Source organism: Odocoileus virginianus, chromosome 19 (genome assembly GCF_023699985.2).
Source record: "Odocoileus virginianus isolate 20LAN1187 ecotype Illinois chromosome 19, Ovbor_1.2, whole genome shotgun sequence".
NCBI lineage: Eukaryota > Metazoa > Chordata > Mammalia > Artiodactyla > Cervidae > Odocoileus > Odocoileus virginianus.
In genome coordinates, this window is record NC_069692.1 from 26,262,101 (window position 1) to 26,287,448 (window position 25,348).

Here is a 25,348-nt window from a genome sequence, read left to right on the forward strand (position 1 = left end):
GGAGTTCCACAGACGTTTAGTTATATAAGAGATATTAACACCCATCAGTCTACAGATTCGAAAATATACATTCAGCAAATTTCACCCACCTCAGGCTTTCATGTCTGTTTACATGTTTCAATTGGCACCATCAAAAACAAGGTTGCTTTTTTTTTTTTTTCATTCTCCCCTAGAATATCCCTTTTCTTTTAGGAAAATATTCAATAATCTTATTAGCTCAAGAGTGTAAATGTGGCTGACTTCCCATTCCGCAAAAGGAAGTTTTAGACTTCTGAGATTTTTAAAGGATCCACCTTCTACTACTTCTAATAATTTTTTCAAAAGAAAAAGTATAAAGACTCAATGAAAAGAATCCTTCCTTAGAAGATATAAAAAGTCTGGTCACCCTAACGAGATAGTCTATTTCCCCGAACTCTCCTTTTTCAGACAGTCACTTGTAGTGTGTATTCACTGCTATTTGCCCTTTTTGAGGCCCTGTTTTTTGACTTTCCTTTAAAAACTCCGTTACCTCTTGGTTCCTATGAGTCCGTCTTTCACACAAGGAGAGTAGAGCTTGGCTTCTCAGAGCAGGGCTTGGCAAGCACAGAGGCAGGAAACGCAGAAGGGAATGAGTCTGTCAGACTCATTTTCTTCTAGTTCAAATGTTTATTTCAGATTTGGGAGGAAGTGGAGTGGTTCCTTTCCATTTCCTCCTCTCTGGAACCTGTGAGTTGTGTAAGGCTTAGAGAGTCTTGCTCTACCACACATCATCCTCACAGGTTCACAGATGGAGAAAGAGACTCTTCAGAAAACTCCAGGTTTGAACAGAGCAGGATTCATAGCTCTCTGTGCCCTCCCAGGAACTTCTCTTCTGGGTTGAGACCAGAGCCTTGAGCAGGACAACTGAGAGCAATGCCGAGCACAAGGCCAGTGGGCCAGGGAACATCCTATACCAGCTCCCGAGAGGCAAGGGCCACGTCCTACCTGACATGAATTCCCAGCCCTGCCGGACAGCACACCCCAGACCACTTCTTAGCCAGGGAGGTCTGACATAATTTGTGAATGCCACAGTGAGATCTGGTCCCAAGCCCACTTCCTAGGTTCCTTACTGTTTCTGACATCAGGATGGAGTTTCAGGAGCAAAACTTAAAATATACCTGTTTTAGTAATGAGCTGGTTTTAACCTTAAACATGCTGACCTTTCCAATCCACATTCTGATATCACTGTTTTATTTTATGACAAGCTATTTAAATCACCACACTCACAAGCTCAACTCTGCAACTTGCTTTATTGTCTGTGCAATTGACACAGGTCATTTTTAATGCCAAATGGAGACCATCAGACACTAAACTAGAAAATCTTATGGTGGGTTTACTCCTAAACTCTAACAGATGTGCCTGACTCTAACATTAGGACTGAAGCATAATTTTAGGTACAAATTACTTATTAAGAATATTTATAGACAGAGAACTTCTTCAGCAAAGAACCTAAAACATTTAACACAGCTTATCCTGTAGCTGAGCAATTGATAAGGAAGCCAAACATTGTAAATGCATTAATTTTGGTTTGTTTAGGAAAGTTTCCAGGGCAGAGTGCATGATCTAATCACATTGGTTTTGTCAAAGAGTTTAGAAGATGAAAATCTGACTCATTATCTCTACACATAGCTTAGACTTTTTTGAGCTGTATTACTGTTTGCTAGTCACTAATCATGTTCATGCTCACCAAGATCTCTGCATATAAAATACATACCCTTAAGTGCAACTATATTTAAACTTACTCATATATTTACATTTACACATCCAATATTACATCTAGTTTCTATATTATGTTCTGGATGAACTCCTGAAACAAATTAACACTTCCATATGTCAAATTTCCTCCTAAGGGCCACTTATAATGATTCATGTGAGCTAACAATATATTGAAGGCATATTACATTAGATACAATCACAATATTCACTTTAGAAACCGAAAGTACTCAAAATATAAATTGAATTGCCATCTGATTGTTTAAAATTCCCTCTATTGGTCACTAACTAAACAAGGCAGACTGATTGTAAGTACAGTAATGTAACAAGTCTTTTTAATTAAGAAAAACCAGGATGAAGTGGGGGAAAGGAAAGATAATGAAACATAGTAAAGATCATAATGAGACAAACATTTCTACTTGAAGATATTTTCACTAGAGGACACTAAAGGCAAGCTATGCCAAGTCATGTACTTTTCACACACAAAATTATATTGTATCAAATTTAAATTTGTTACAACTGCCATGTACATTACACCAGTGATAAGGAAAATGTAACTCAATATCTGATCTGGTGAAACAGCAACCAACATTAGCTTCTAGCCACATGAAGACAATCTCCAATGACATTACTGGTGTCAGCTAAACCTCAGCCAGTTTGTCTTCTCCGTCCATTTTTAAATAAATGTGTGACTATCTCAATTAGGAAATCTTGAAGTCTCTATGATGAGGCAATTTTGGTGCTCATTTTCAGTGCCCTGCATTTGCTGTACTTAAAATAGACACTTGTACCAATGTCCTTTCTATTACCCCAAGGGGAAAAAAAATCACATACACACCAGTCCTTTTTCTTTCAGCTCACAGAGAAGCAACTTGATCCAAGCAGTGTTGAAACCTGAGTAGGTCACTGGACACCACGATAAAATTCCCTAATCCCTGAGCCAACTCTCCCTAAGGGGGGCCTCCTCCTGATCCTCCACTTCCCAGGCTGACTTTTGCATTCGCTCTCTCCTCTTTCCCCCTTTCATTTCCCCTACCTTCCAGCCTTGCTATGTGATCCACGGTGGGGGCTCAGGTTTCCGTTTTTACAGCTTAGGCCAGGCTAGCTGTATACATTCCTTTCTTCCTGCCGGGCAGTGATTACTTACCAGGGCTTAGTTTACACTGGTCCAGATGAAAGCCGTTCAGATGAAGGCAAACACAGCCAGGCAGCTCCAGCGGCACCGGTATGAAGCTGCACAAGGCCACATTATGTTCTCGGTGACATTTTGTTGCACATATTTTTACATAAGGCAATCAACTTGTTGCGTTACTCTACCATTTTAGGTTGGGGAAATGGAGAGGTAGTAATACCAAGAGGTATGAGAAAGGGCTTTATGGAGGTGGTTATTAACATTAAAAGCAGAAAATATTCACGAGTTCAAGATAACCCACCTTCTGACTTTGAGAAATCACTTTAAAAATGAGAACTTCGGGTGCTATTATATTAGAAGAATGCATACTGAAGAACTACTCTAGAAATGGGATTTCATCCCTCACTGGCATGGTGCACACCGACCTGACTGAAGATTCTGACCTGGGGTCTCTTACACATTGTTCCAAACTAGGGAAAAAATATGGATACTTCAGGCAATTGAATTGGTTGCTGCGTAAAACTTCTTATTTAATGCTACTCTGTACTGAAATGACAAGGATTAAAACTTCAAATAGTAGGTGGCGATTTGGAAGAAAAATAACATTTTAAAAAGAGGAAATTCTGTGCATGAAGGTTAATTCCATACTTAGTCCTGCAGCACTAGCTAAAAATTGTGTAATTTTTCCCCTTCACACAATGTTGTTTTTGTTTCTTCCTCACCAGTTCAGACAAACATCTGTTATACTGTAGAAGGACAACTATCTCCCAAACCACGGAGTGCTCCTGCAGCCAAAGTCAACAACGTGAGCCCCAAGCATCGAGCACAGTCAGCCTTTATATCCAGCCGGGATAACATTTCACATGTTTTGATTAAAATTAGCTAATTTGTAATCCTAGAACCTATGAAACTTAAAAGCTGGCCATCCATATAGATCACATTAGGCAGTGTTTTAAAGGGCCAGCGCACACTGTGATTTCTTGGTGGCTTCACCTCCCTCCTCTTCCTCCAACCCCAAGTTAAAATGAAATAGAAAAGTAATCTGGAAATGCAGGACAGGAGGGAAGGGTGAGTGAGGAAGAATGGTTATCCTAAACTGTCTGAATTCCAGCCCCCATGGGAAGACAACTCATACCGGTCTCTTTTTTTTAAAAAAAGAAAACTATCAATGGAATCAGTGGTGGTTTCCATCACAAGGAATGGCACTGATTTCTGAGGCAAATCTTCCTTAACTCTCTTTGGACTGAAGCACGCTTCCAGGTGCTAAGTTCCTCACCCAGAAATCAAAACTCTTATCCCAAAATGTTGATTGCTACAGACATTTTCTGAAAAAAGGAATGCTAACCATATGCACCTAGGTACTATATAATGATATATATAGTATTATTATCCATGGGCCCCTTTCAAGGCACTCTCTAGAATATGCTTGTTCTAATCAAGATGATGTCAAACTGTAATAGATTTTACTTAGTTGCTTGCCATTTTCCTCGTTTGTCTTTCAAATACCAACTTAACCAACCTGACCAAGTCAGTGGGCAATGTTGAGGATTCTATGCAGAAGATGGGGAACACCAAGAGGGCTGCAGAATGAAAACCAAAGTCCTCCCTGAAATTTGCTACTTGCTTGTAACTCACAGAAAGACAAAAATTACAAACAAAACATTAAAAATAAAAATCAAGAGAGACTCGTGAAATCAACACAAAACAAAACCCTCACCGGGCAAAAGCTGCAACTTCATGGAAAATAAGTTGGAGGTGGGGGGGACGAGGGGGGTCCGGAGCTGAGCGGGGCTCTTGTGCAATCACTCCAACGCGAACAGCTGGAGCGCCAGGCTGCCGCGCTCGCCACCTCTGGAGCACCGCTGGCCTGGCGGGGAGCCCGGCCTCGCCAACAGGACTCCGGGCCGGCCTTTCCGAACAATGGGCAGGCGCTCTGCGAAGGCCGCCCCTCAGACAGCTATCTTTTCAGCAGGGCTTGCCCGTGTCTGCTTAAACTGGGAAGTGAAGCATGCAAAGGCTGAGAGGGAGGCGGAGGCAACCGAGTGAGAGGAGCAAGCAGGACGGGCGAGGCGAGCCGGCCGTCAAAAACGGTACCTAGACCCGCGCCGCTCGGGCCACAGCTCGCCTCGGCAGACAGCCCCTTTATACCGATGCAGCGGGCTACTAGGAAGCGGTACGGAGGAGCGGGCAGATGAACTAGGAAGAGGGGGGTGGAATCGAGCGCTCCCGGGGTACCCTTGGCTCGGCGCTTTCCTAACTTTGGAGGGATCCGGGGATGGCTGCCGAAGAAGAGGGGGAAAAAAACTACCCCACCGACCCGGAAAGCCTCTTCACCATACCCACCCTCCAACTCGGGCTCCGGGTCCCCTCCTCCCTGAAACGCGCCCATCCCAACCTGGGGTTTATAAGGTTAAAGAGTCTGTGGTTTCCCGGTCGCCCCCCACCCCCAGCCCCATCAAATCCGAGGCAGGCAAATCTCCGGGATGCAGCCCGACAGTTGGCCTCTGTTTTGCACCTGGAGGAGGAGCTGAGTCGTTCAGGGCATCCTACGGAAACTGACAAGCGCTCCCCTGTACACCCCCCTCCCCCCCCCCCAAAAAAATCCATACAACAGCCCAAAGGGAGCGGGCGGAAGAAAGAGCTCACGCTCTCTGGCCCCGAAGTCCAAAAAATACCTTCATTTCCTCATTGATCTCCCTTTTCACCGGGTGAGCCGGTTTCCTGCTCCTTTTATTTTCCGGAGGTCTCCCCTCTTTCTCCATTTCTGCCATGTTTTGTGTCTGGTTTCGGTGGAGATGAAATGGCTGCTGCCGCCGCCGGCGGCGGCGGCGGTGGTGCTGATGGTGGCGGTGCTGGCGGAGGTGGCGGTGCTGGCGGGGCCGGGCCGGGCCGGGCGCGGGGCTGGGCGGGGGAGGCGGGGAGGCAGGCTCCGGAGAAGCGCGGTCTCTCCTAGCGGCGGAGAACGTCAGTGGCTGTCAGAGAAAAAGGTAGCTCGAGGGGTCTCGGGGATGCCGCCGCCGCCGCCGCTCCGGCTCCCGCCGCCGCCGCCGCCAAAGCCGCCGCTGCCGCCAACGCTGCCGCTGCCGCCGCCGCTGCTGCTGCCGCTCCCGCCGCCGCTCCCGCCGCCAACGCCGCCGCCGGGCTGCATCCTCGGTGCCCCGTGGAGTCGTCAGCCATCTTCCGGCGCTCTGTCCGTCTGCATGGGCGAGGGGGACGAGGGCCCGGCGCGGAGACAGCGGCTCTGGGCGTGCGTGCGTGGATGTGTGTGTGTATGTGTGTGTGTGGATGTGTGTGTGTGTGTGTGTGTGTGTGCGCGCCCGGGAGAGCGCGCCAGCCCAGGCACCCAGCGCCTCCCGCGAGCCGAGCTGGGGGCGGGCCGGGGGCCGGCGCCGGGAGCAGTGGGCGGGCGGGGGAAAGGTAAGGGGGGGCGCTAGGACAGCCCCCAGCTCCCGAGCGGGCGTGGCTTCCACCGTCACAGTAGACGCGGATGCTGCGCGGCTCCGGGGGGCTGCTCGCGGCCGCCGGGCTCATCCGTGGCCGGCCCCGGCGGGACACGGCGCCCCTCGCGGCCGCTGCCTCCGTACGACGGCCCCCGGGGGCCCCGCTCCGACCCCGGCCACCCCCTTCAGCTCCGTGATGAGCTCTCGGGTGGGCTTGGAGTTGGGTTTTGAGCCCGAACTGGAAGCTGCTTAGGAAAAATGAATGGGGTTGCGGGGAGGAGATAGAGCGGTGGGAAGGCGTGGGGACCAGAGGTCGCGTCGATAGAAGGCCGCTTTCCGCACCCCCGCCCAGAAGGCCGGCTGAGCTCGCCCCCTCCGGACGGCAAGGTCGGGGTCTCGGGAAAAGGAAACCACAGTCCGGACCTCCTCAGAGCTGTCCGCAACAGTGTCGCCTTCTGGGGTCCACCTCAGGGCTCGCGAGGCTGGAGGCCCCTTGGAGATCCCGGCTCCTTGCTCGGCTGGTCCCCAACGCGGCGCGGGTGACGACTGCGCTTGCAGGAAAGCTTTTGCCTCTCAATGAACCACTTAGAAGTAGGACATCTCGGCCTACAGCTCCCTGCTCTTTCTTTTCTTTCTTTTCCCTCCAGTTCTCGCGCTCGCGCGCGCGCACACACACACACACACACACACACACACACACGTGTGTTTGTCTCACTACAAAGTTAACAGCGTTACCCCGTGCGCACCCGTCTCCCGGTGCGCTTGATATATGCCACCCCCCCCCCAAGATTAGGTGCCGCTGGGAGTCCCGCGTGGGGTTCCATTCTCCAGGGACCAGGACTCTCTGGCCACCCCCGGCGGGACCCTTCCCCTGCGCTGGGTGACTCTGCCCTCGACTGCCGGGCGCGCATCTTCTCTCCGCCAGTCGACCTCGCTCCCCCTGCGCTGGCGCGTCTCCCCTTTGGCCCTCTGCGTCCACGCCCGGGGCCAGCTCGGATGGCGTTTGTCCCTCTTTGGGTTAAGGCAGTGGCCTAAACGGTTTGATGAGTTTTCGGTGAGACACGCAGCTCTAAACCCCTCGTACACGCGGCGGGGGACAAGCTGACGTTCCCGGCTTCGCTTTCCCGCGCCGCGACACTTCGTAATTACCTGACAAAATGCGATATGGGGGTGTCCATTGTTCCGTTCAGTGTTATTGTAGAGTGTGCACTGTGACAGTGGTGGAACTTAAAATTGCACAATTAAAAAAATTTTTTTATTAAATTTTTACTAAAAGAATGAATTCAGTGTGCAGGATATGAGTAAGCTTTCCATTAAAATCTCAGTTTGGCCTGTCAAACGAGGCTCATCCTGGGTATTACGCTGCCTAATTTGCATCTTGGCATTGTTTTGTTTTTTTAAACGTCGAATTAGAGCTCTTTGGGAGCATACTCGGGAGGACTGAGTACCTCCACGTTGGCTATTTTGCCGTTTAGCATCGTTTTGTTTCGTAAAGGTCAAATTACAGATGCTTGGGCGTGTACCCAGGAGAGCTGAGCACCTCCTTTCGTCTCTTCTCTTCCCTGTCTGGAGAAAGCGAGGAGAAGCCGCACCCCGCTCCGCGTGGCTCGTGGATCCCAGGCGAGCCAAGAGGCCAGAGGGAGCGGGGCCAAACCAGGCTTCGCTCCGCGAAACCCTTGCCCCCAGTAAAGTTAAAAATCCTGGGGCGGTTATCCCGGACGAGAAAAACTCAAGAGAACCGATGAGGTTTTAGGGAGTGCTCTGCAATACCAGAGTTCGAGATTTTTTACGGTAGCCTCTGGGAGCGTACCCAGGTATACACCGGTTTTGAGCCCAAGTACTCTGGCCAGATCTCTGGCCAGGAGTCCTCAGGAACCCGAAGTGGGACCCAAGACCATCCAGACAGCGAGAATACCGGGAGGGGCCAAAACCTGTTTGCGCTAACACAACCCCCGCCCCCTTCCTGGAACGCTAACACAACATTCTCATTTTTAAATGAGTGTGTAAGAGTGGGTGTATTTCTCAGTGAGAAATAAGCATCCTAATGCCATTGCTGGAAGAGAGAGAAGAAGAAGGAATCTTTTTGATTTTTCAATCTGAATTTCATCCAAAACATCTGATAAATAGGATGTGGGTTGGAGTTAGTTTTCTCTGTTTTGTCCTCTCGGTCTTTAATGAGAAGTAGTGAGAAACCTTTTTTTTCCTTTTTTTTTTTTTTTTTTTTTTACTTTTGAATAACTGTGGAAAGGTATGTTGTAAAGTGTACACAGAAAGAAGTTTTTTGTCTTCTGGAGACATATTTAAGTCCCCTCTGTTTCCTTTGGTGCCAGAACCATTACAATTGATTCACTGTTGTTCAGTTGATATCGAATAACAAGTTATATACCCCAGGTCCTAAGATACAGTTTCACAAGCTAAGAATAAAATAAACAGAAAAGGTGAACTGTAGCCCAGAGTTATATTTAGAGGCAGCTACACTTCCTTTAGAGAAAATTACTTGCTCTGCCAGGCATTTAATACAAATAATCATATTAATCAGCAACCTGTTCCTTCACAGGCATATGTCCTCCAGAAAACTGAGGTGAGAACATCGAATTAGAATCCACAATGCATGTCATCAGTGACAGAATGAAAGCTCGTAAAGTATGTGTGAGAAGACTTTTAGTCTTGAAGGGGCTTATGATTTTTACACCTTGGCAAAGACAACGTGTAGTGAAAGTTGCTCTGTCATGTCTGACTCTTTGCAACCCCATGAACTGCCAGGCTCCTCTGTCCTTGGAATTCTCCAGGCAAGGATACTGGAGTAGGTAGCCAGTCCCTTCTCAAGGGGGTCTTCCCAACCCAGCGATCGAACCCAGGTCTCCCCCATTGCAGGGAGATTCTTTGCCATCTGAGCCACCAGGGAAGAGATGAAGACAATTATATAATGGGTTGCTGTTTTATGAATTTGGATATACCATGAGTCCAATAATGTTCCCTGGATAACTGCAGACACTCTGTGAGAGTATAACCCAGTGTGGACAGGACAATCTCTTACTTATCTTGGAAGAGCCACCCTTTATTCTATGAATTATCTTTATGCTTCCCAATCATTAGTGCCCTCTCTCTCACATACACACACTCAAGCACACATCCAAGACAAACCCTGAACATAGAAAAAAATTCCCTTTACTAGTCCTGCCAGTCACCAAAATAGGCACAAGATTGACCTTCCATTACATTCATTCCTCAGGTATATTTTTATGACTTTTACTCTTCAAGCTTGCTCTTAATGTTCATTCTAGCCTGATTAATCCAGAAAATACTTCAGAGAGTGGATAGGAAGAAGACCCCAGTGTGATTTGCCTTCAGCCCTCAACCTCTCAATCTGCTGCTTTGTTATCTCCAAGAACACCTAACTCAGAGGCCTAGTCTTCGTGACTTAAAAGAAATGAATAGATATTTGCTTATTGATTAGTATGATATAATAACTAACTTTTATATATTGTCTAAAATTAATGCTCATTTTGAACAAGCTCTGTGATCTAACCAAATGTGGAGACTATAATATGTGGGAAAATTACTATGCTGAACACATTGTAAGAATTGTCTCATCTAATATCCACAAAACCCTATAAGGCAGCATCTACTGTGATCCCCATTTTACAGATGAAGAAACTAAGGCTTGCATAAGCTAAGTTATTAAGTCACAAGCCAGTAAGTATTGGGATTTGAATCTATAACTTTCTATTCAACTCTGGATTTGGAGTTCTTGACACTATACTAATCTACATATTCCTTTTGACAATCTGTATTTTGTATCATCTAAAGCCCACATTTTTCAAATTTTAACATCTCTGAAATTGTGACATATCTTATAAGACTTCTTTAAATTATAAATAACAGCTCCCCCTACCCCCGCTGCATTGGTTTGTGAAGAAATCACATATTTTCCAAAACAGTGGTGTATTTGGTTATGGTAGGTTATGCTGCAATATCAAATATCAGAAAATCTAAGAGACTTAAAACAAGATAGGTTTGGGACTTCTCTGGTGGTCCAGTGGTTAAGACTCCACACTCTTAATGTAGGGGGCCCAGGTTCGATCCCTGGTCAGGAAACTAGATACCACATGCCTCAACTAAATATCCTGCATACCACAACTAAGACTGTGCAGCCAAATAAAAACACACCACACACACACACACACACACACACACACACGAGAGGTTTATACTACTTGCTCACACAAAGTTTGCTGAAGATCTGTGTGACCCTCCAGTCACACAGTGCACCTTTGTACCAGTAGGTACTTCCCGTAGCTACAAAGAAGAAGGTAAAACCTTGGAGGATCTCACACAGCAATTAAGTGCTCCAGCTTAGCAGTGACATAGGTCACTTCTGTCTATGAATCATTCACTAGAATTAGTCACATGGCTCTGCCCAACTGCTAGGGAAGCTGGGAATTGAATCTACCACATTCTCCAAAGGAGTGAAGAGCTGGATATGGGCAAGTATTTATGAAATATGGTCATTAGGGTCAGTTAATGTAAATATCATGGATCTATTTTAATAAAAACCAATGAGCAACAGTTGGCCTATGATCTATTATGGTCCATCATAAGTGCACTTTCAAAATTCATGCTTATGTTTTACTTCAAAGAACAAAATTCAGAATTCATCAAAAAGAACTTTATGAAACAGCATAACTATAATTCAGGAAGTCTACAGGTGAGCTTCAGGGCTTTGGAACCTTCTGAAGGGATATACCAAATCTTCAGTGCATTTTTTTCTGAGGAATGGGTTATTCTTAATTGAGATTCATGATTAATCCATTCCTTTATTCAACAACTATGTGTTGAGAGCCCAGTATATCCCAGGCATGATGTTCTGAGTTCTTGAGATCCAGCAGCAAAGATGACACACAAGTTCCCAAATCTCGTTAAGTTTATAATCTGCAAAGGGGACAATAAATAATTTAAAAAGACAATTTTTAGGTCCAGATAGGTGAGAAAAAAGGACAATATGATAGGAACTGGAGTAGGTTGATAAAAGAGGTTGGGGTTTACTTTAGCTAAATAGTCAAGATTAACCTTTAGGAGGGAATATTTGATCTGAAATAGGAAAGATGAGAGGGATTGCTTCTGCAGAGGTCTTATAATCCTTGAGAAAAGTGTTCTGATCCAAATTCTTAAGGAGCTGAAGAATACACTCAGTACACTGGGCACGTTGAAAATATCTGGAGCATGGAGAGTAGTAGGAGAGGTAGTGAAAGAGAAATGCAGAGGCCAGATTTGCTGGGGCCTGTAGGTAAGGGATGGATAAGAGATCAGAATTTTCTAGGTTTGGAGTCTGAAGGCAGAGGCCAGAGAGTAGAGGGGAATCGTGCCTCCTGTCTGAGATGGAGCCCGGAACAGCACCTGTATAACATGGCACAGCCAGGCACAGTGGGGGCAGGCACAGTGGTGTGCAGGAACTTGGACAGAAGGTTCTGGGGTTGCTATAAATACTCTGCACTCACCATAGTGTGTGTTTCATGTGTGGCTGGGGGTAGAGTAGGTGTGGCTCTGAGAGACTGCAGAATTTTTTTTAAATTTATACATAATCTTGTATTGGAGTATAGTTCAGTTACAATGTTTTATTGGTTTCGAGTATACAGCAAAGTGACTCACTGTACATATATATAGTCTTTTTCATATTGTTTTCCATTATGGTTTACTACAGGATATGGAATATAGTTCCCCATGCTATACAGTAGGACCTTGTTGTTTATTTTATATATGGTAGTTTGTATCTGCTAATCCCAAACTCCTAATTTATCTGTCCCCCTTCCCCTGTCTGTGAGTTTGTTTCTATTTTGTGAATAAATTCATTTGTATCATATTTTAAATTCTGCATACAAGTGATATCACATGGTATTTGTCTTTCTCTTTTTGACTTACTTCACTCAGTCCATCCATGTTGCTATAAATGGCATTATTTCACTTATGGCTGAGTAATATTTCATTGTAGTGTGGAATATTATACCACATCCTTCTTTATATATTCATCTGTTGAAGGGCATGTAGGTTGCTTCCATGAGGTTACAGAGTCTAAGTAGACCTGCCCCTAAAATGTTTGATCAGAGACTCCACTAGGACTTCCACGACAGAGGAGGCCAGCCGGAGAGGTGACTGTGGCTGAGGAGTGGATTCCACCCACCCACCCACCCACCCACCTGTCCTGTGGATGCCAGCCCAGTGAGAAGAGTGTAGGGGTGGACACGAGAGGAGATTCAATCAGCTGAGATTATCTGGAGGTTTCATTTCTACCTCCTAGCATAGGAGTCTTGTGAAACAGACTTTGGGTTCAGTTATAAAGAAATGAAGTTTACATGTAGCAAGTACCTGAAGTTTTTACACTGATACTTACAGTTCACACATATATTTTACCCTATAACTCAAATTTGCTTTTAAATAATTTTTAAAAGAAGTTTTCTGACTCCTGAAGTAAATTTTGTGCATTACCTGCCTGAGTATTTACTATCTAAAATAGTATCACCCAAACAAGAATGGCTTTCCTTGAGGGTATGGCCTTACCATCATAATAAGACCAACTTAAACATAGAACATTTTCAATAATTATCCCAAATTCTGATAAATACAAATTTCAACTTAGTATCTGAGTTATCTTGAATTGTCATTGCCTTTCCCAATGACATCCGTTGATGAAATCAGATCTCTTCTCTGTTAGATTTATGTAGATACTAATGTAGATATAATAATATCATATTTCCTTTAGACAATCAAATGCCATTAGAATGACTAGCCCTCTGACAATCCGATGTTGAGTTATATCATCAACAATCATGTCTTGAAGTCCTGCTAGAGCCAAGTATTTTGCGCAAATTTTATCAATTATTTCTCACAAGCATGCTTTAGAGTATAATTGTTTCTGTTTCACACCTTAGGAGACCGAGGCTGAGCTCAAGATCACACTAGGAAATGACTGATCCAGAAAAACGTCTTCAGTTGGCCAACTTCCAGACAGGTGAGGTATGCTGCCACCTACTCCATACTCTGCTCTTCTCTAATCAGCACTTCTATCACTTTTTTGGGGGAAAAGAGAATATGCAGATATAGTAAATAATCCTAACTTCTACTTCATTCTGATTTACACCTGGATGTTATCGGAATTAAAATATCCATGACCAGTACTCAACCTCTCAAAAATAACATACTACACTGTAATATTCTCAAACCAAATATGGTATTCAGTGAATGGTTACAGAGAATTGATATCTATGTTTTGACCCACCTCCTTTGAGAAACATTACATGTTGTAAGAAACATTTTTCTTTCACAGAAAAATTGTCTCCAATGTGCTGTTGAGCCATAAGTTGTCTCTTTATTACATCCCAGAGGGAAGAAGTTGAGTGGAAAAGATTCCACAGTTTAACTATGAGAGGATGTTACACATTTCAGTGGAAGAAAAAATTTTTCATCAAAAGCTAAGTAGATAAATTAAAGATGCTATAATAAGTCTTGGGATATAGACTGTGCATTTGTTTTGCTTTGTTTTTTAAATCCATTAAAGATACTAAATCTGTATACCAGATGCTGAAGTAGGACTCATTTAACTCAAGTTTTGCCTTTCCCATCTGAAGTCAGTCAGTCTTTAGGGCAGCTGATTGCTTTTGGAGTCTGGAGGTGAGGGAGAGCTGGCAGGGACAGATAGAAGAGAAGAGAGAAGATCCAGGGTCAGTGACTGCAGACTGCGCTCACCAAGGAAGTCTCAGGATGTACAATATGGGAAAGTGCCAAAGTTCTAAGCTAGAAAACAAAGCAAAACCAAACCAAACCCCAGCATGGGGAAATAAAAGGAAGTTCTACACTGAACAGAGTGTGCACAGGAGCATCTCTTTATGTGAAGAGCAGTAGAGTTTTGTGGCCTGAACACACAATTACATAGAATTTAGTAATATAAAAGCTACTATTTATTGAATGCTTTTTAATAAATAGGACTTTAATAAGTAGTACTGTGCTTAATATCTTAGATTATTTTATTCGATCCTCACACAGTTGACACAATTATAGACTGTGTTCCATTTTGCAGATGAGGATATGGAAACATTAAGCAGTTGCTTACTAAGTGGGCCAACAATCTGACTGGAATGTAGAATTCTTCCTGCCACCTTGCAATATCAATGGTTTTGACGAGGGTTCTTGCTTGCAAGCAACAAAATGAGCTCTGGTTATCTAAAGGAAACAAAAATGTTGAAGGAAAGGGGGCTCATAGACTCTGAGAGGCTAGAAGAACAGGCTTGGGAAACAAGGGAGAACCCAGGGCCTAAGGAGGCCAGGCCATAGGAACTCTCTATCCAAGATGGCCCCATCTCTGCTTCTGCTGCACCACACCTTCTAGAAATGACTACTGGACATCATGCTGACCCCTTGAACTGCTCCAGATGCTCCTCCTTCATCTCGGGGTGCATGGGCCTGTGTGGGAGGGTCCACGGCCCAGCACTGGGGCCCCTGCTCCATATTCCAGGGTGAGGGGAGAGTGAGATTCAATCTGTTTGGCATGTAGAGTGGAAAGTGAGGTCTTATATCCCAATATCACATGCAATGAAGAATTCCCCTAAACACAAGGACAGATGGATTTTGACAGCCAAAGGAATGTTATAATGTCCTTCCAGACTACCCGCTGTAGCCGCTTTGTAGCAAATCATTCCATTAGGAAAGTAAATGTAGGGCTGTTAAAATAATTTTGAAAGGTCAGGCAAAGGTGGAATTATGCAAACATTAAATATTGCAAATCAAAACCTGACTGACCTAGAATTTCATCCTAATAGATTTATTTGCAATCTCTAAATGCAAACTTTAAAAAGACAAATTTGGTAACCCATATGCTAAACAGCAATTAATTGGAATGTTTAGGGAATGGAATGTTCTTGTTAACTTAAATTTCTAACTAAAAGTGATTAAGCCCTTAAAAAGACCCACAAACCTTTATGTTTGAGATCTTGTCACTGCAATTCTTTATAAAATATTTGGATTATGAAGATTTTGTAATGCCTCAGAATTACTGATGCCACCATACATGGTTGTAAAGTGCAGTGGGAGTAGATTGTGCTAAATGTGTGTAGATCTCAGGGTATACCGTGTATACATTAGGCAAACTTCCTTTTTTTTCATTTTAGGTTAATCCTTTTGTTAACTTGTATTAACATTTTTATTTTTTAAAAAAGAATTATCATTTTCAAATGTAAAGGAAGAAATGGCTATATATTCAATTACAAATGCAGAAACATACAGTACCATTTGATCTTGAAAATGTAACAGCTATGAAAGCATCCAATATTAGTTTATTAGCCAAACTTCTGATATAAGTTTGCCTAGGGAGATGGGAGGTAAGAAAAAGGGAGACTAATCCTAGTGAAGGATAGAAATGGCAACCATTTGAGCTGGGCCTTGATGGATGATCAAGGTATGATATTGACAAGTGAGGGAGGGAGGAAGAGGAGCATCCTAGGCAGGAAGAACAATATGAAGAAAGGTTTCAAGGCATGATGGTGCACATGGAGCAAAGGGAAGGGGGATAATTCAGTGGGTTTAGGATGAGTGTATTAAAGGGGATCTGTGAGACCACCCCAAAGGTAGGATAGGAACAGATCATCAATGGCTGCAAATGGCATCCTAAAGGAGCTTAAATATTTGCTGAACTATAATCAAAATTATTTTATAATAAGGTATTACATGGGTATTTTTACATCCATTTTACAAGTGAATAAACCAAAGCATAAAAAGGTTAAGTGACTTGCCTAAAAGCATTCAGCTAGGAAGTAACAGAACCAAGATCTAGATTTAGATCTAGCCTGATTCTAGAGCCTACAATCTTAATTTTCAACCTATACAATTTTAACAAACCATACTCCAGAAGACATTATAAAAGGAAATATAAAAGCAGTGGTAATTTTACAATAATAAATAGGACCTGGGGAAAAGACGTATGCAATGTAACAGACTATTTTGAGGTTGTAATCAATAAAGATGATTTTCACATTAGCTTTCATAGCTGCAAGAGGTTGTATTGTAGGAACCCACAGAAGGATGTGGGTTCATTTATTTTTAGATCCCTCCCACCATACAAATATGTTAACATTATATCTATATAAATACTATCTTTGTTACTTATTTCCTATCTACCTCCTTTGAAAGGGACATCTCATTTATTCTGGTCATTACAAGTAACCTAATATAAAGGAATTATAAAGTGTCTCCTTGTAAAACACACTTGGGGGCTTCAGTGGTAGTCCTATTAAATCAATATTAAAATTGATGAAATCCAATAAAAACATTAAATCCAAGTCTTAGGAGGCATGCAAATAGTCTTGTATAAAAAAAAACTGAGGCATGATTATTAAATATGAGAACCAAGGTGCAAATATCACCAATAAATCCTTTGGAAATATTTTTAAGAAGGAGACTGTCTCTCTTAAAGTCTGAGACAGATGAAAAACAGAAGGGAGTTCTGCACCCAGAGGACTTCAAAGATTGAGATGTTGACTAGTTCATTCAGCTTCAGTGTCTTGGAATGACCACAGACAGGCTGTTTTTTAACTCCCAATGCTTAGTATGGCACAAGTACTTTAGAAGGATTGTTTTTCTTCTTTCTGCAGTAGTAAAAGAATCTACTGTCATGAAATAGACCCCTGGATCAGTGTTACAAGCAAAACCCGCACCTACTATGAGACTCCTACGTCTCACTCTAGCCTTCTCTCCTCTGTTATCATGAAGATTTCAATTTCAAACTGCAGCTGTGATCATTCATTTCCCTTTAGAAAAAAGTATGAAGCTGAAACATCTTCCAAAATATAAAACCAAATACTTACAACTTAAACTACCCATTTCACATTGTTTAGATCTTAACTTAAATCAACCGTGTGAAGACATTCTTGAGACAACTGGAATATTAAGAATTTTGGTTATTTTGTTAGGCACAATTGTAGTTACTTTTTTTAAAAAAAAAGGAAATCCTATTTCTTATAAATAAATTCTGAAATATTTTGAGGCAAAATATGATATCCAGGATTTGCTTCAAAATACTCCAGCATTGTTGAGGAGTGAAAAATGTGGATAATTGACCAAACTGGGTAATAAGCACATATGGTCTAATTACCCTATTTTTTCTACTTTTGTGTAAAGTTTGAAAACTATAATAGAATGTAACAAAAAGTAAAAAAAAAATTTAAAAAATCACAAAAAGACCTCTTCAAGAGAAGTCTAATTCAAAACAGGGCTTCAACAGCGAATGGATTTCTATCTAAAATAAAGTTCTAAGCCCTATAATTGTAACATCTTTAGAACAACTCATGACCATAATATTTGCAAGCAAACAGCATTTCAATCATTTTTGCAGTGTATACATACTTATCCTATGTGGGTAAATTGCATGCTTTGTTCTGGAGCTAAAAACAGCCTTTCTCCTAGAAGTAGAAGAAACAAAAGCACTTTATATCTATATTGTTATTGATTTGAAGTTGGGAGGATCTATGGTTGAATAGTGGAGAATGATGATAGAACAAGCTTTCTATGTGCTGGGCACTGTTCTAAGTACTTTACATTTAAGAACTCATGCGAATATTCAAAATTACTCATTAATATAGGTAATATTATTCTTTCCACTTTACAACTAAGAAAACCACAGAACTGATGATAAATGACATAATTTGCCCAGTTTGCACTATTGGTTAACAGCAAAGCTGGGATTCAAATGCAGGGAATCTGACTCCTGTGTCATGAGCTCTTAATCACCAAGTTCTGTTACTCTCCATGGAAAGAGTGTCTTGTAGAGTTGTTTGTTTAGACTTTGGGGACCTAGTCTCTTTTATTCTTGAAGTAACTCTTACTCCCTTTGACATCCGCATATTCTCTTTGCTTTGTTATGTACTTCAAACCTATTACTCCCAACATGGTCATACCAGCCCTATAATATTCAAACACATTTATTACAGATGTTTGTTTATGGCATGGTTTCAAAGAGAAAACATCACGGCAAGCTCTTCTGATTTAAAGCAGGGTACTTTTGAGAAAGAGGTTCAACACCATAGTAGTTGACAATGACATCTCTCTTATGTGGGTGTCAGCTGTTGGGAAATGACCTTACATGATTTGTCCTAATCACTTATCACTTTCATTCAGAAGGTCTTTTGCGAATTCTTTTCAGCCCAGCAAGTTGATACCATGACTTCCACATTTCCAAGTTTAATAATGGAATCTCTTTCTCGTTCTCCCTCTCATTTAGACACATTATTTGGGAAAGAAGAGTTTTTCAAAGATCTATTCGTCTATGGGCCACATCACAATAACCTTTGCATATGATGACTTTAATTTGGGACACTTTTTATCCATGCAGCATAATTAAGAATTTATTTGAAATACCTATGTTATAACCTGAAATAAACTTGGCAAATTACAATTATCCTGAAGTTTTAGTCCATGAATTCAAATTGGCCTACTCCCAAAGCCTCTCCATCCCAATTCCTGGAGGACTTTTAATAGCTATTTTAGACAAGAGTTAGTTTGAGTCTACATGGGGCTTCATATTGACTTATTTAATTGACTTGATCATTGAACTTATGAAAAGAATGGCTTGATTGACTTGTTTGAGTAAATTTGTGAAAAGTGATTTCTTAGAATTAACTGGCCATACTGATTTGATTGTTCACCCATAGATACATCTATCCTTGAATTTTTCATTTTCCAATTTGAGAAGAAAACTGCTCTTTAAGGCAGAGAAAATATTTTCAGGTAAAATATTTCAAGGGTTATATTTATGACTGCAGAGCAGTAGATCCTGACAAGATTCCTTGACAATTCTATAATTTGAAGTTGTCAACCTTTATAAATATAATAAATGCAGTATGTCTTAATCCCCTTCTGCCTGATGTTACCTATATATACATTCCATGCAACAAAAGGAGGTTTTTCTCTATATAGAATTCTATCACAGTTTCTCTAAAACCTTAGGTAATGTAGTCTGACTTATATATTTATTTTAAAAAAAAGAAAGAAAGAAAATAAATAAGGAAATTAGATATGAGAGAGAAAGAAACAATAGAAAATAATAGGAAAAAAGTTTAGATTACAATTTTTTAAGAATAGTGAGTCTCAGCCTTGGCTGCATATTAGAATCTCCTGAGGAATATTTGAAAAATACTGATACCTGGTCCTCAAGTCCAGAGATATTGATTCAGTTGGTTGTGGTGGCTTTTTGGCCTTCATCAGAAATGTTTAAGTGGCAATGAAGAACTAGCTGAACTTGTAGTCATGGAGACATTCTCTGCTCCGGACTTCCTGCTCTGAAAACACAACTCAAATAATTTCTGAATTTGAGTGTGATGGTGAAGTGAAGATAGGAATGGAGAATAAAGATCCAGTTCATTCATTCATTCTTCAACTGGCCAACAAATATTTACATAGTGTCTGTTCCTCAGCAGACACTGTAGTAAGAGTGAGGATGCAATTACAAACAGAACAGTTAAAGAATTATGGGGTCCTCTCTAAAATCTTCCTTCTAGGCTTAGTGTTTCAACCTATGTTAATGTCAAGATCAATTGGGCTGGTTGGATTGGAGAGACAGAGAATGAAATGATCGTAAGAACCTCATTAGTCTACTAGCTAATTTTTCATAATGGAATAAAAACATTTTGATACTTAGCTGGACCTCAGAGATCATCTACTTTTTTTTTGCAAATGTGTAATTTTAATCTCAAAAGATTCAATGACTAACCCATGATCATATAGTGATTCAGGTCAGAGCTGTATAACTCAGATTGCTAGTCATTTTTAATACTGTCTATGTTTAAGTAACAGAGAAGGCAATGGCACCCCACTCCAGTCCTCTTGCCTGGAAAATCCCATGGGCAGAGGAGCCTGGTGGGCTGCAGTCCATGGGGTCTCAAAGAGTCGGACACGACTGAGCGACTTCACTTTCACTTTTCACTTTCATGCTTTGAAGAAGGAAATGGCAACCCACTCCAGTGTTCTTGCCTGGAGAATCCCAGGGACAGGGGAGCCTGGTGGGCTGCCGTCTACGGGGTCGCACAGTCTCAGACATGGCTGAAGCGACTTAGCAGTAGCAGCAGCATGTTCAAATAAAAACCTTCTCAACAGATTTTTTTTTCCTTCCTAAGTTCCTTAAAGAAAATTTTCTCCCAGAAAGACCCTTTGTAAAAGAAAAGGACCAGGTTCTTCCCTTGCATTGAGCTAATCTTAGTGTGAAATTAACTAGCAGCCTTACTAGTCAATTCAACATTGCTCCTCTGTAGGGTGGCTCAGATGGTGAAGAACCTGCCTGCAACACAGAAGAACTGGGTTTGATCCCTGGGTCAGGAAGATCCCCTGGATGGGGGAATGGCAACCCACTTCAGTATTCTTGCCTGGAGACCCCCATGGACAGAGGAGCCTGGCAGACTACAATTCATAAGATGGCAAAGAGTCGGACACGACTGAGTGACTAACATTAGGGAGATAAACTAGGAAAAAAGGAGAATAGAGGTCCATTTCCTCCCTGATTACTGTTGCTCTAAGGTAAAATGCTCAGAACATAAGCAGATGTCAAGAAAAGTCTATTGTGAACATGGGGAGGATTTGAGACCTAAAAATTAAACAAAAACAAAAACTACAATGAAGAATTATATATCCTTTCCCACATCATCTTTGAAGGTTAAGCTTTAACTTGGAAAGGACATTCAGTGATGTGGGAAATGCAGATTCCTACTGTAAAGAGATTTCCTTTTATACCCATTTGTTGGAAATTTAAGAAGTTTGACAATATCAAATGTTGAGAGGGAGTGATCAACTGGATCTCTCATAAATAGCTGGTGGAAGTGTAAACTGGAAAAGCTACTTTGGAAAACTGTTTGGCATTATCTATTAAAGTTGAATATTAACAACATACAATGTATGTGTGTGTGAGCAACCCAATAATTCCAATGGTAGATGTAAACTCTTAACAGGTGAACCTGGAGGCATTTGTAAACCTCTTCATGGTAACATTGTTGTAATAGAAAAAAAAAAACCTGGAAGAAATCCAAATGTCCATTGACTGGAGAAGGGATAAAGTGTGGTGTTTTCACCCAGTGGATATTATACAGCAGTCAAAACAAATGAACTGTCTCTATAAACATCAGCATGGGTGAATCGCAGCAAAATATGTTGAGTAAATAAAAAGGATCACAGAAAAGTACATCTAGCATGTATGTGTGTATGTTAGTTACTTCGTCATGTCCGACTGTTTGTGACCCCATGGACTGTAGCCCACCAGGTTTCTCTGTCCGTGGAATTCTCCAGGCAAGAACACTGTAGTGGGTTGCCATTTCCCTCCAACATCTAGCATGCGGCCACCTTTTTTGAGCTAAAAATAACCAAATAATATACTTTTAGGAATACATATAGTGTTAAACTATGTGTTTTAAAAATCATGGCAATGATAAATACAAATTGAAGATAAAGATAACCTTGAATTAAGGAAGAAATGAGAATAGTATGGAGGAGGGTCACATAGTCAGAAGTAAGCTATTGTCAATATTTGAATTCTTGTGCTGACGATGGGGTTACTATGTATGTTATACAAAGATTTGTAGATAACTGTATTAGTTCTTAAATTGTAGCATAACAAACTATCCTATAACTTAGCAACTTAAAAATAGTTATTATTACACATAGTTTCTTGGTCAGGCATCCAGTGCATCTTGGTTGGGTGGTTTGGCTCAGAGTTTCTCATGAGGTTACAGTCAAGCTGTGAGTCAGAGCTGTAGTCTCTGAAAGAGCTGGAGGATCTGCTTCCGAGATGGCTCATCCACATGGCTTTAGGCATAAGGCTCAGTTCCTTGATCCCTGGGCCTTTTCATAGGACTGCTTGTGACTTGCCTTCTTCCACCAGAGCAAATAATGAGAGAGAGACAGAGACAGAGAATATGAGCAATCAAGAGCCCATGAGGGAAGCTGCGCCGGGTCTTCACTGTAGTCCGTGATACCTTTGTCGTGGCATGTGGGATCTTCAGTTGCACCATGGGGATCTAGTTCCCTGAGCAAGAATCGAATCCAGCCGGCTGCACTGGGAGCGCGGAATCTAATCCAGTGGACTGCCAGGAAAGTCTCTGCAATGTCTTTCATAAAAGTAATAATGAATTAACACACCATCACTTTTGCTGGACTTTATTGATCATTCATACCTACCCTGAGACAAGATGGAAGTCATACCACAGGGTATGACTATTAGGATACAGGAGTCACTGGATACCATCTTGGAGGGTGCCTACCACCATAATAAAACAAAAAAGAACAATGCATGGGCCAATGATAAAAATGTGTTAAGAAGCAATTATGTGGGAGCTGAGGCTGGAAAATAAACGAATAAATAAACAAATGCATTCAGTTCTGAAGACAACAGGATACAGGGGAAGGAGTGAGATGAGATTTAGTTCTAGCTCTACCACTTCTCAGCTTTCTGACTTTGGGAAATCCATTTGACTTCCTTGCATTTATAAAAAAGGATATTTACTTGCTGCTTTAAATTTTTTATTATGTAAATATTCAATCATACACAAAATTGAATAACAAATACCATATGCTTATCATCCTAAATCAGCAACTTTCAAGATTTTGGCATACTTGCTTTGTCTATTTTTCCCCTCCTCAAGTGCCTTAAAGCGAATTCTTGACATTGTATTATTCTATCTCTGTATACTTTAGTATGTATCATTTTAAAATATGGACATTTTTCTTATAGACTCACACATAAGATTAATAATAATTCCTTTGCAATATCTAATATATCAAACCTATGACTTGAAAGTGAAAGTCACTCAGTTGTGTCTGACTCTTTGAGACCCCATAGAATTCTCTAGGCCAGAATACTGGAGTGGGTAACCTTTCCCTTCTCCCCGGGATCTTCCCAACTCAGGGATTGAACCCAGATCTCCTGCATTGCAGGCAGATTCTTTACCAACTGAACCACAAGGGAAGCCTTGAATTTCTTTAAATGTCTCAAAACTTATTTTTTTATAGTTGTTTTTTTAGAATCAGGATCCAAACAAGGTCCACACATTATACGTGGTTTGGTATGCCCCTTAGAAATCATTCAATGTAGAAATCCTTTTACTCATTTCCATATTAACCTCCCTTGTCTTGTTGAATAAATGCAGTCAGTTGTCTTGTAGAATATCTTACATGCAGTTTTAGTCTGTTTGCTTCCTTGTGAGGCTGTTTCACTTGTCCAGCTCCCTCCTATGTTTCTAGAAAATTGGAAGTTAGACCTACAGGCTTGATGAGATTTAGATTCAACTATTTGGGAAGAGGGCTTCCCAGGTGCCTCAGTGGTGAAGAATCTGCCTGCAATGCAGGAGATCTGGGTTCAGTCCCTGAGTTGGGAAGATCCCGGGGAGAAGGGAAAGGTTACCCACTCCAGTATTCTTGCTTGGGAAATCCCATGGACAGAGGAACCTGGCAGACGACAGTCCACGGGGTCAAAAAAGAGGTCAGACACAACTCAATGACTAAACAACAACAACATTTAGGCAAGAATATTTCATAGGTAGTTTCGTGCTTCGTAACGCGCCACATCAGGAGGAACATCAGTGTGGACTCCCCACTCCTAGAGCTGCTGACATTGGTTAGTGCCTGCGGGTGGTGTCAGCCTGAGCCTGCATTGTTAAGTTTTCTACCAGCCTCTTGTCTATTGATGACTGTTGCCTGGATCGATTGTTTTATGAAGAATTACAATATGGTGATTTCCTAATTACCTTTGATTCCCCTTCTATTCGATGGAATTGTGTGATAAACGTCCCCCTCACCAGCCTGAGCTATTTGGTCACCGCATTAGAAGAGGCAGTTGTTCCCAGCATCACGTCCTCTCAGCCGGCCTCCTGCTACCGCCATTGCTGGAGGAGGCATCTCTCCCCGTGTGCGCTACGGGCGTCTCACATCCTGCCCTCTGACTCTGTCAGGGCGGGACATGTTCTGGCACTCACAGGACAGCTTAGAGATGCCAGGGACTGAGGTTCCAAGGCGGAGATACGGATCAATAGGCAGTGCAAGTTGGTTGATAACTGCGCCTCTCTTGCATCAAGCTGATAATTAGGAAGTGTATTCTACACAGCAACTCAAGGAGTCCCCTCAGGCTCAAGGCCTTTTCGCCCACTGTGGCTAACGAATGACTAACTGAAGAACACCCTTATATTGACATGCTCTGTCTCACTCTCCTCGTCATCTGTTGCTGTTTCCTGAGGTTTCTGTCCAAAATAAACCACCTTAAAGTAGGCCCTTGTCTCAGGTTCAGCTTTCAAGGGGGTAAACCAGGCTAAGACACCACTAAATATAATTCATACAGGGAAGGCAGGATAAATGCTCAATTCTTTCCTTATATTGAAAATAATCAGAGTACTACCTTAGCTATATCTAATAATAAGCTCTAGGATTTATATGTCATCAATGAATTTCAATCAGTTGTAGTCGTCTTACTCTTTTTAAATGCTCAGATTGTCCTTTTTTCAGCCAATGAAACTGTTAGTTGCTTAGTCATGTCGGACTCTATGCAACCCCATGGACTGTAGCCCACTAGGCTCCTCTGTCCATGGGATTCTCCAGGCAAGAATACTGGAGTAGGTAGCTATTCCCTTCTTCAGGGGATCTTCCTGACCCAGGGATCGAACCCAGGTCTCCCACACTGCAGGCAGATTTTTTACTGTCTGATCCTCCTTTATGTTGATAGCTTTTCCCCTTTGACTTGTCCCATTAGACTTTATACTTTATTAGCTTCTGGTACAACAGGGTGTCCTGGCTGATTATGCACATTTCTAGCCCCAGACTTGATATCTGTCATTCTTCCAAAGATTGCCCTTCTTTTTAACAGGAAATGATGTATTGAAAGTACATATTATGAGCTAAAGGTGCTCATTGGTACATAATTATCATTACTTCTAGGCCTTTTCAGGGGATAAAGCAAGTAAATGTTTTTCTTCTTCAATAAATGTAAAGCTTTTCTTTTGGGGACATAAGAAACTTTTTTTTTCCTGAAAAGTAC

At 42.0% G+C, this 25,348-nt stretch overlaps 1 protein-coding gene, 1 long non-coding RNA gene and 1 other non-coding gene across 4 annotated transcripts in view; 2 read left to right on the forward strand and 1 right to left on the reverse strand.

The window, feature by feature from the left end:
* The window catches only part of SOBP (sine oculis binding protein homolog), a 165,572-nt gene extending 159,937 nt beyond the window's left edge, over window positions 1-5,635 (reverse strand). For both annotated transcript variants that reach the window (XM_070450018.1, XM_070450017.1), the window contains exon 1: window positions 5,539-5,635. In XM_070450018.1, coding sequence (XP_070306119.1) covers window positions 5,539-5,634 — 96 coding nt within the window. In that variant the 5' untranslated portion in view covers window position 5,635. The remainder of the gene's footprint in view (window positions 1-5,538) is intronic.
* Window positions 5,636-8,538: 2,903 nt separating this feature from the next.
* Window positions 8,539-21,497, forward strand: LOC110136568 (uncharacterized). The gene is made up of 3 exons (XR_011481907.1): window positions 8,539-8,946; window positions 13,230-13,309; window positions 20,592-21,497. It is a non-coding gene; the product is annotated as an uncharacterized lncRNA (long non-coding RNA).
* TRNAK-CUU (transfer RNA lysine (anticodon CUU)) lies at window positions 10,328-10,401 on the forward strand. The gene has a single exon. It is a non-coding gene; the product is annotated as a tRNA-Lys (tRNA).
* Window positions 21,498-25,348: the final 3,851 nt, after the last annotated feature.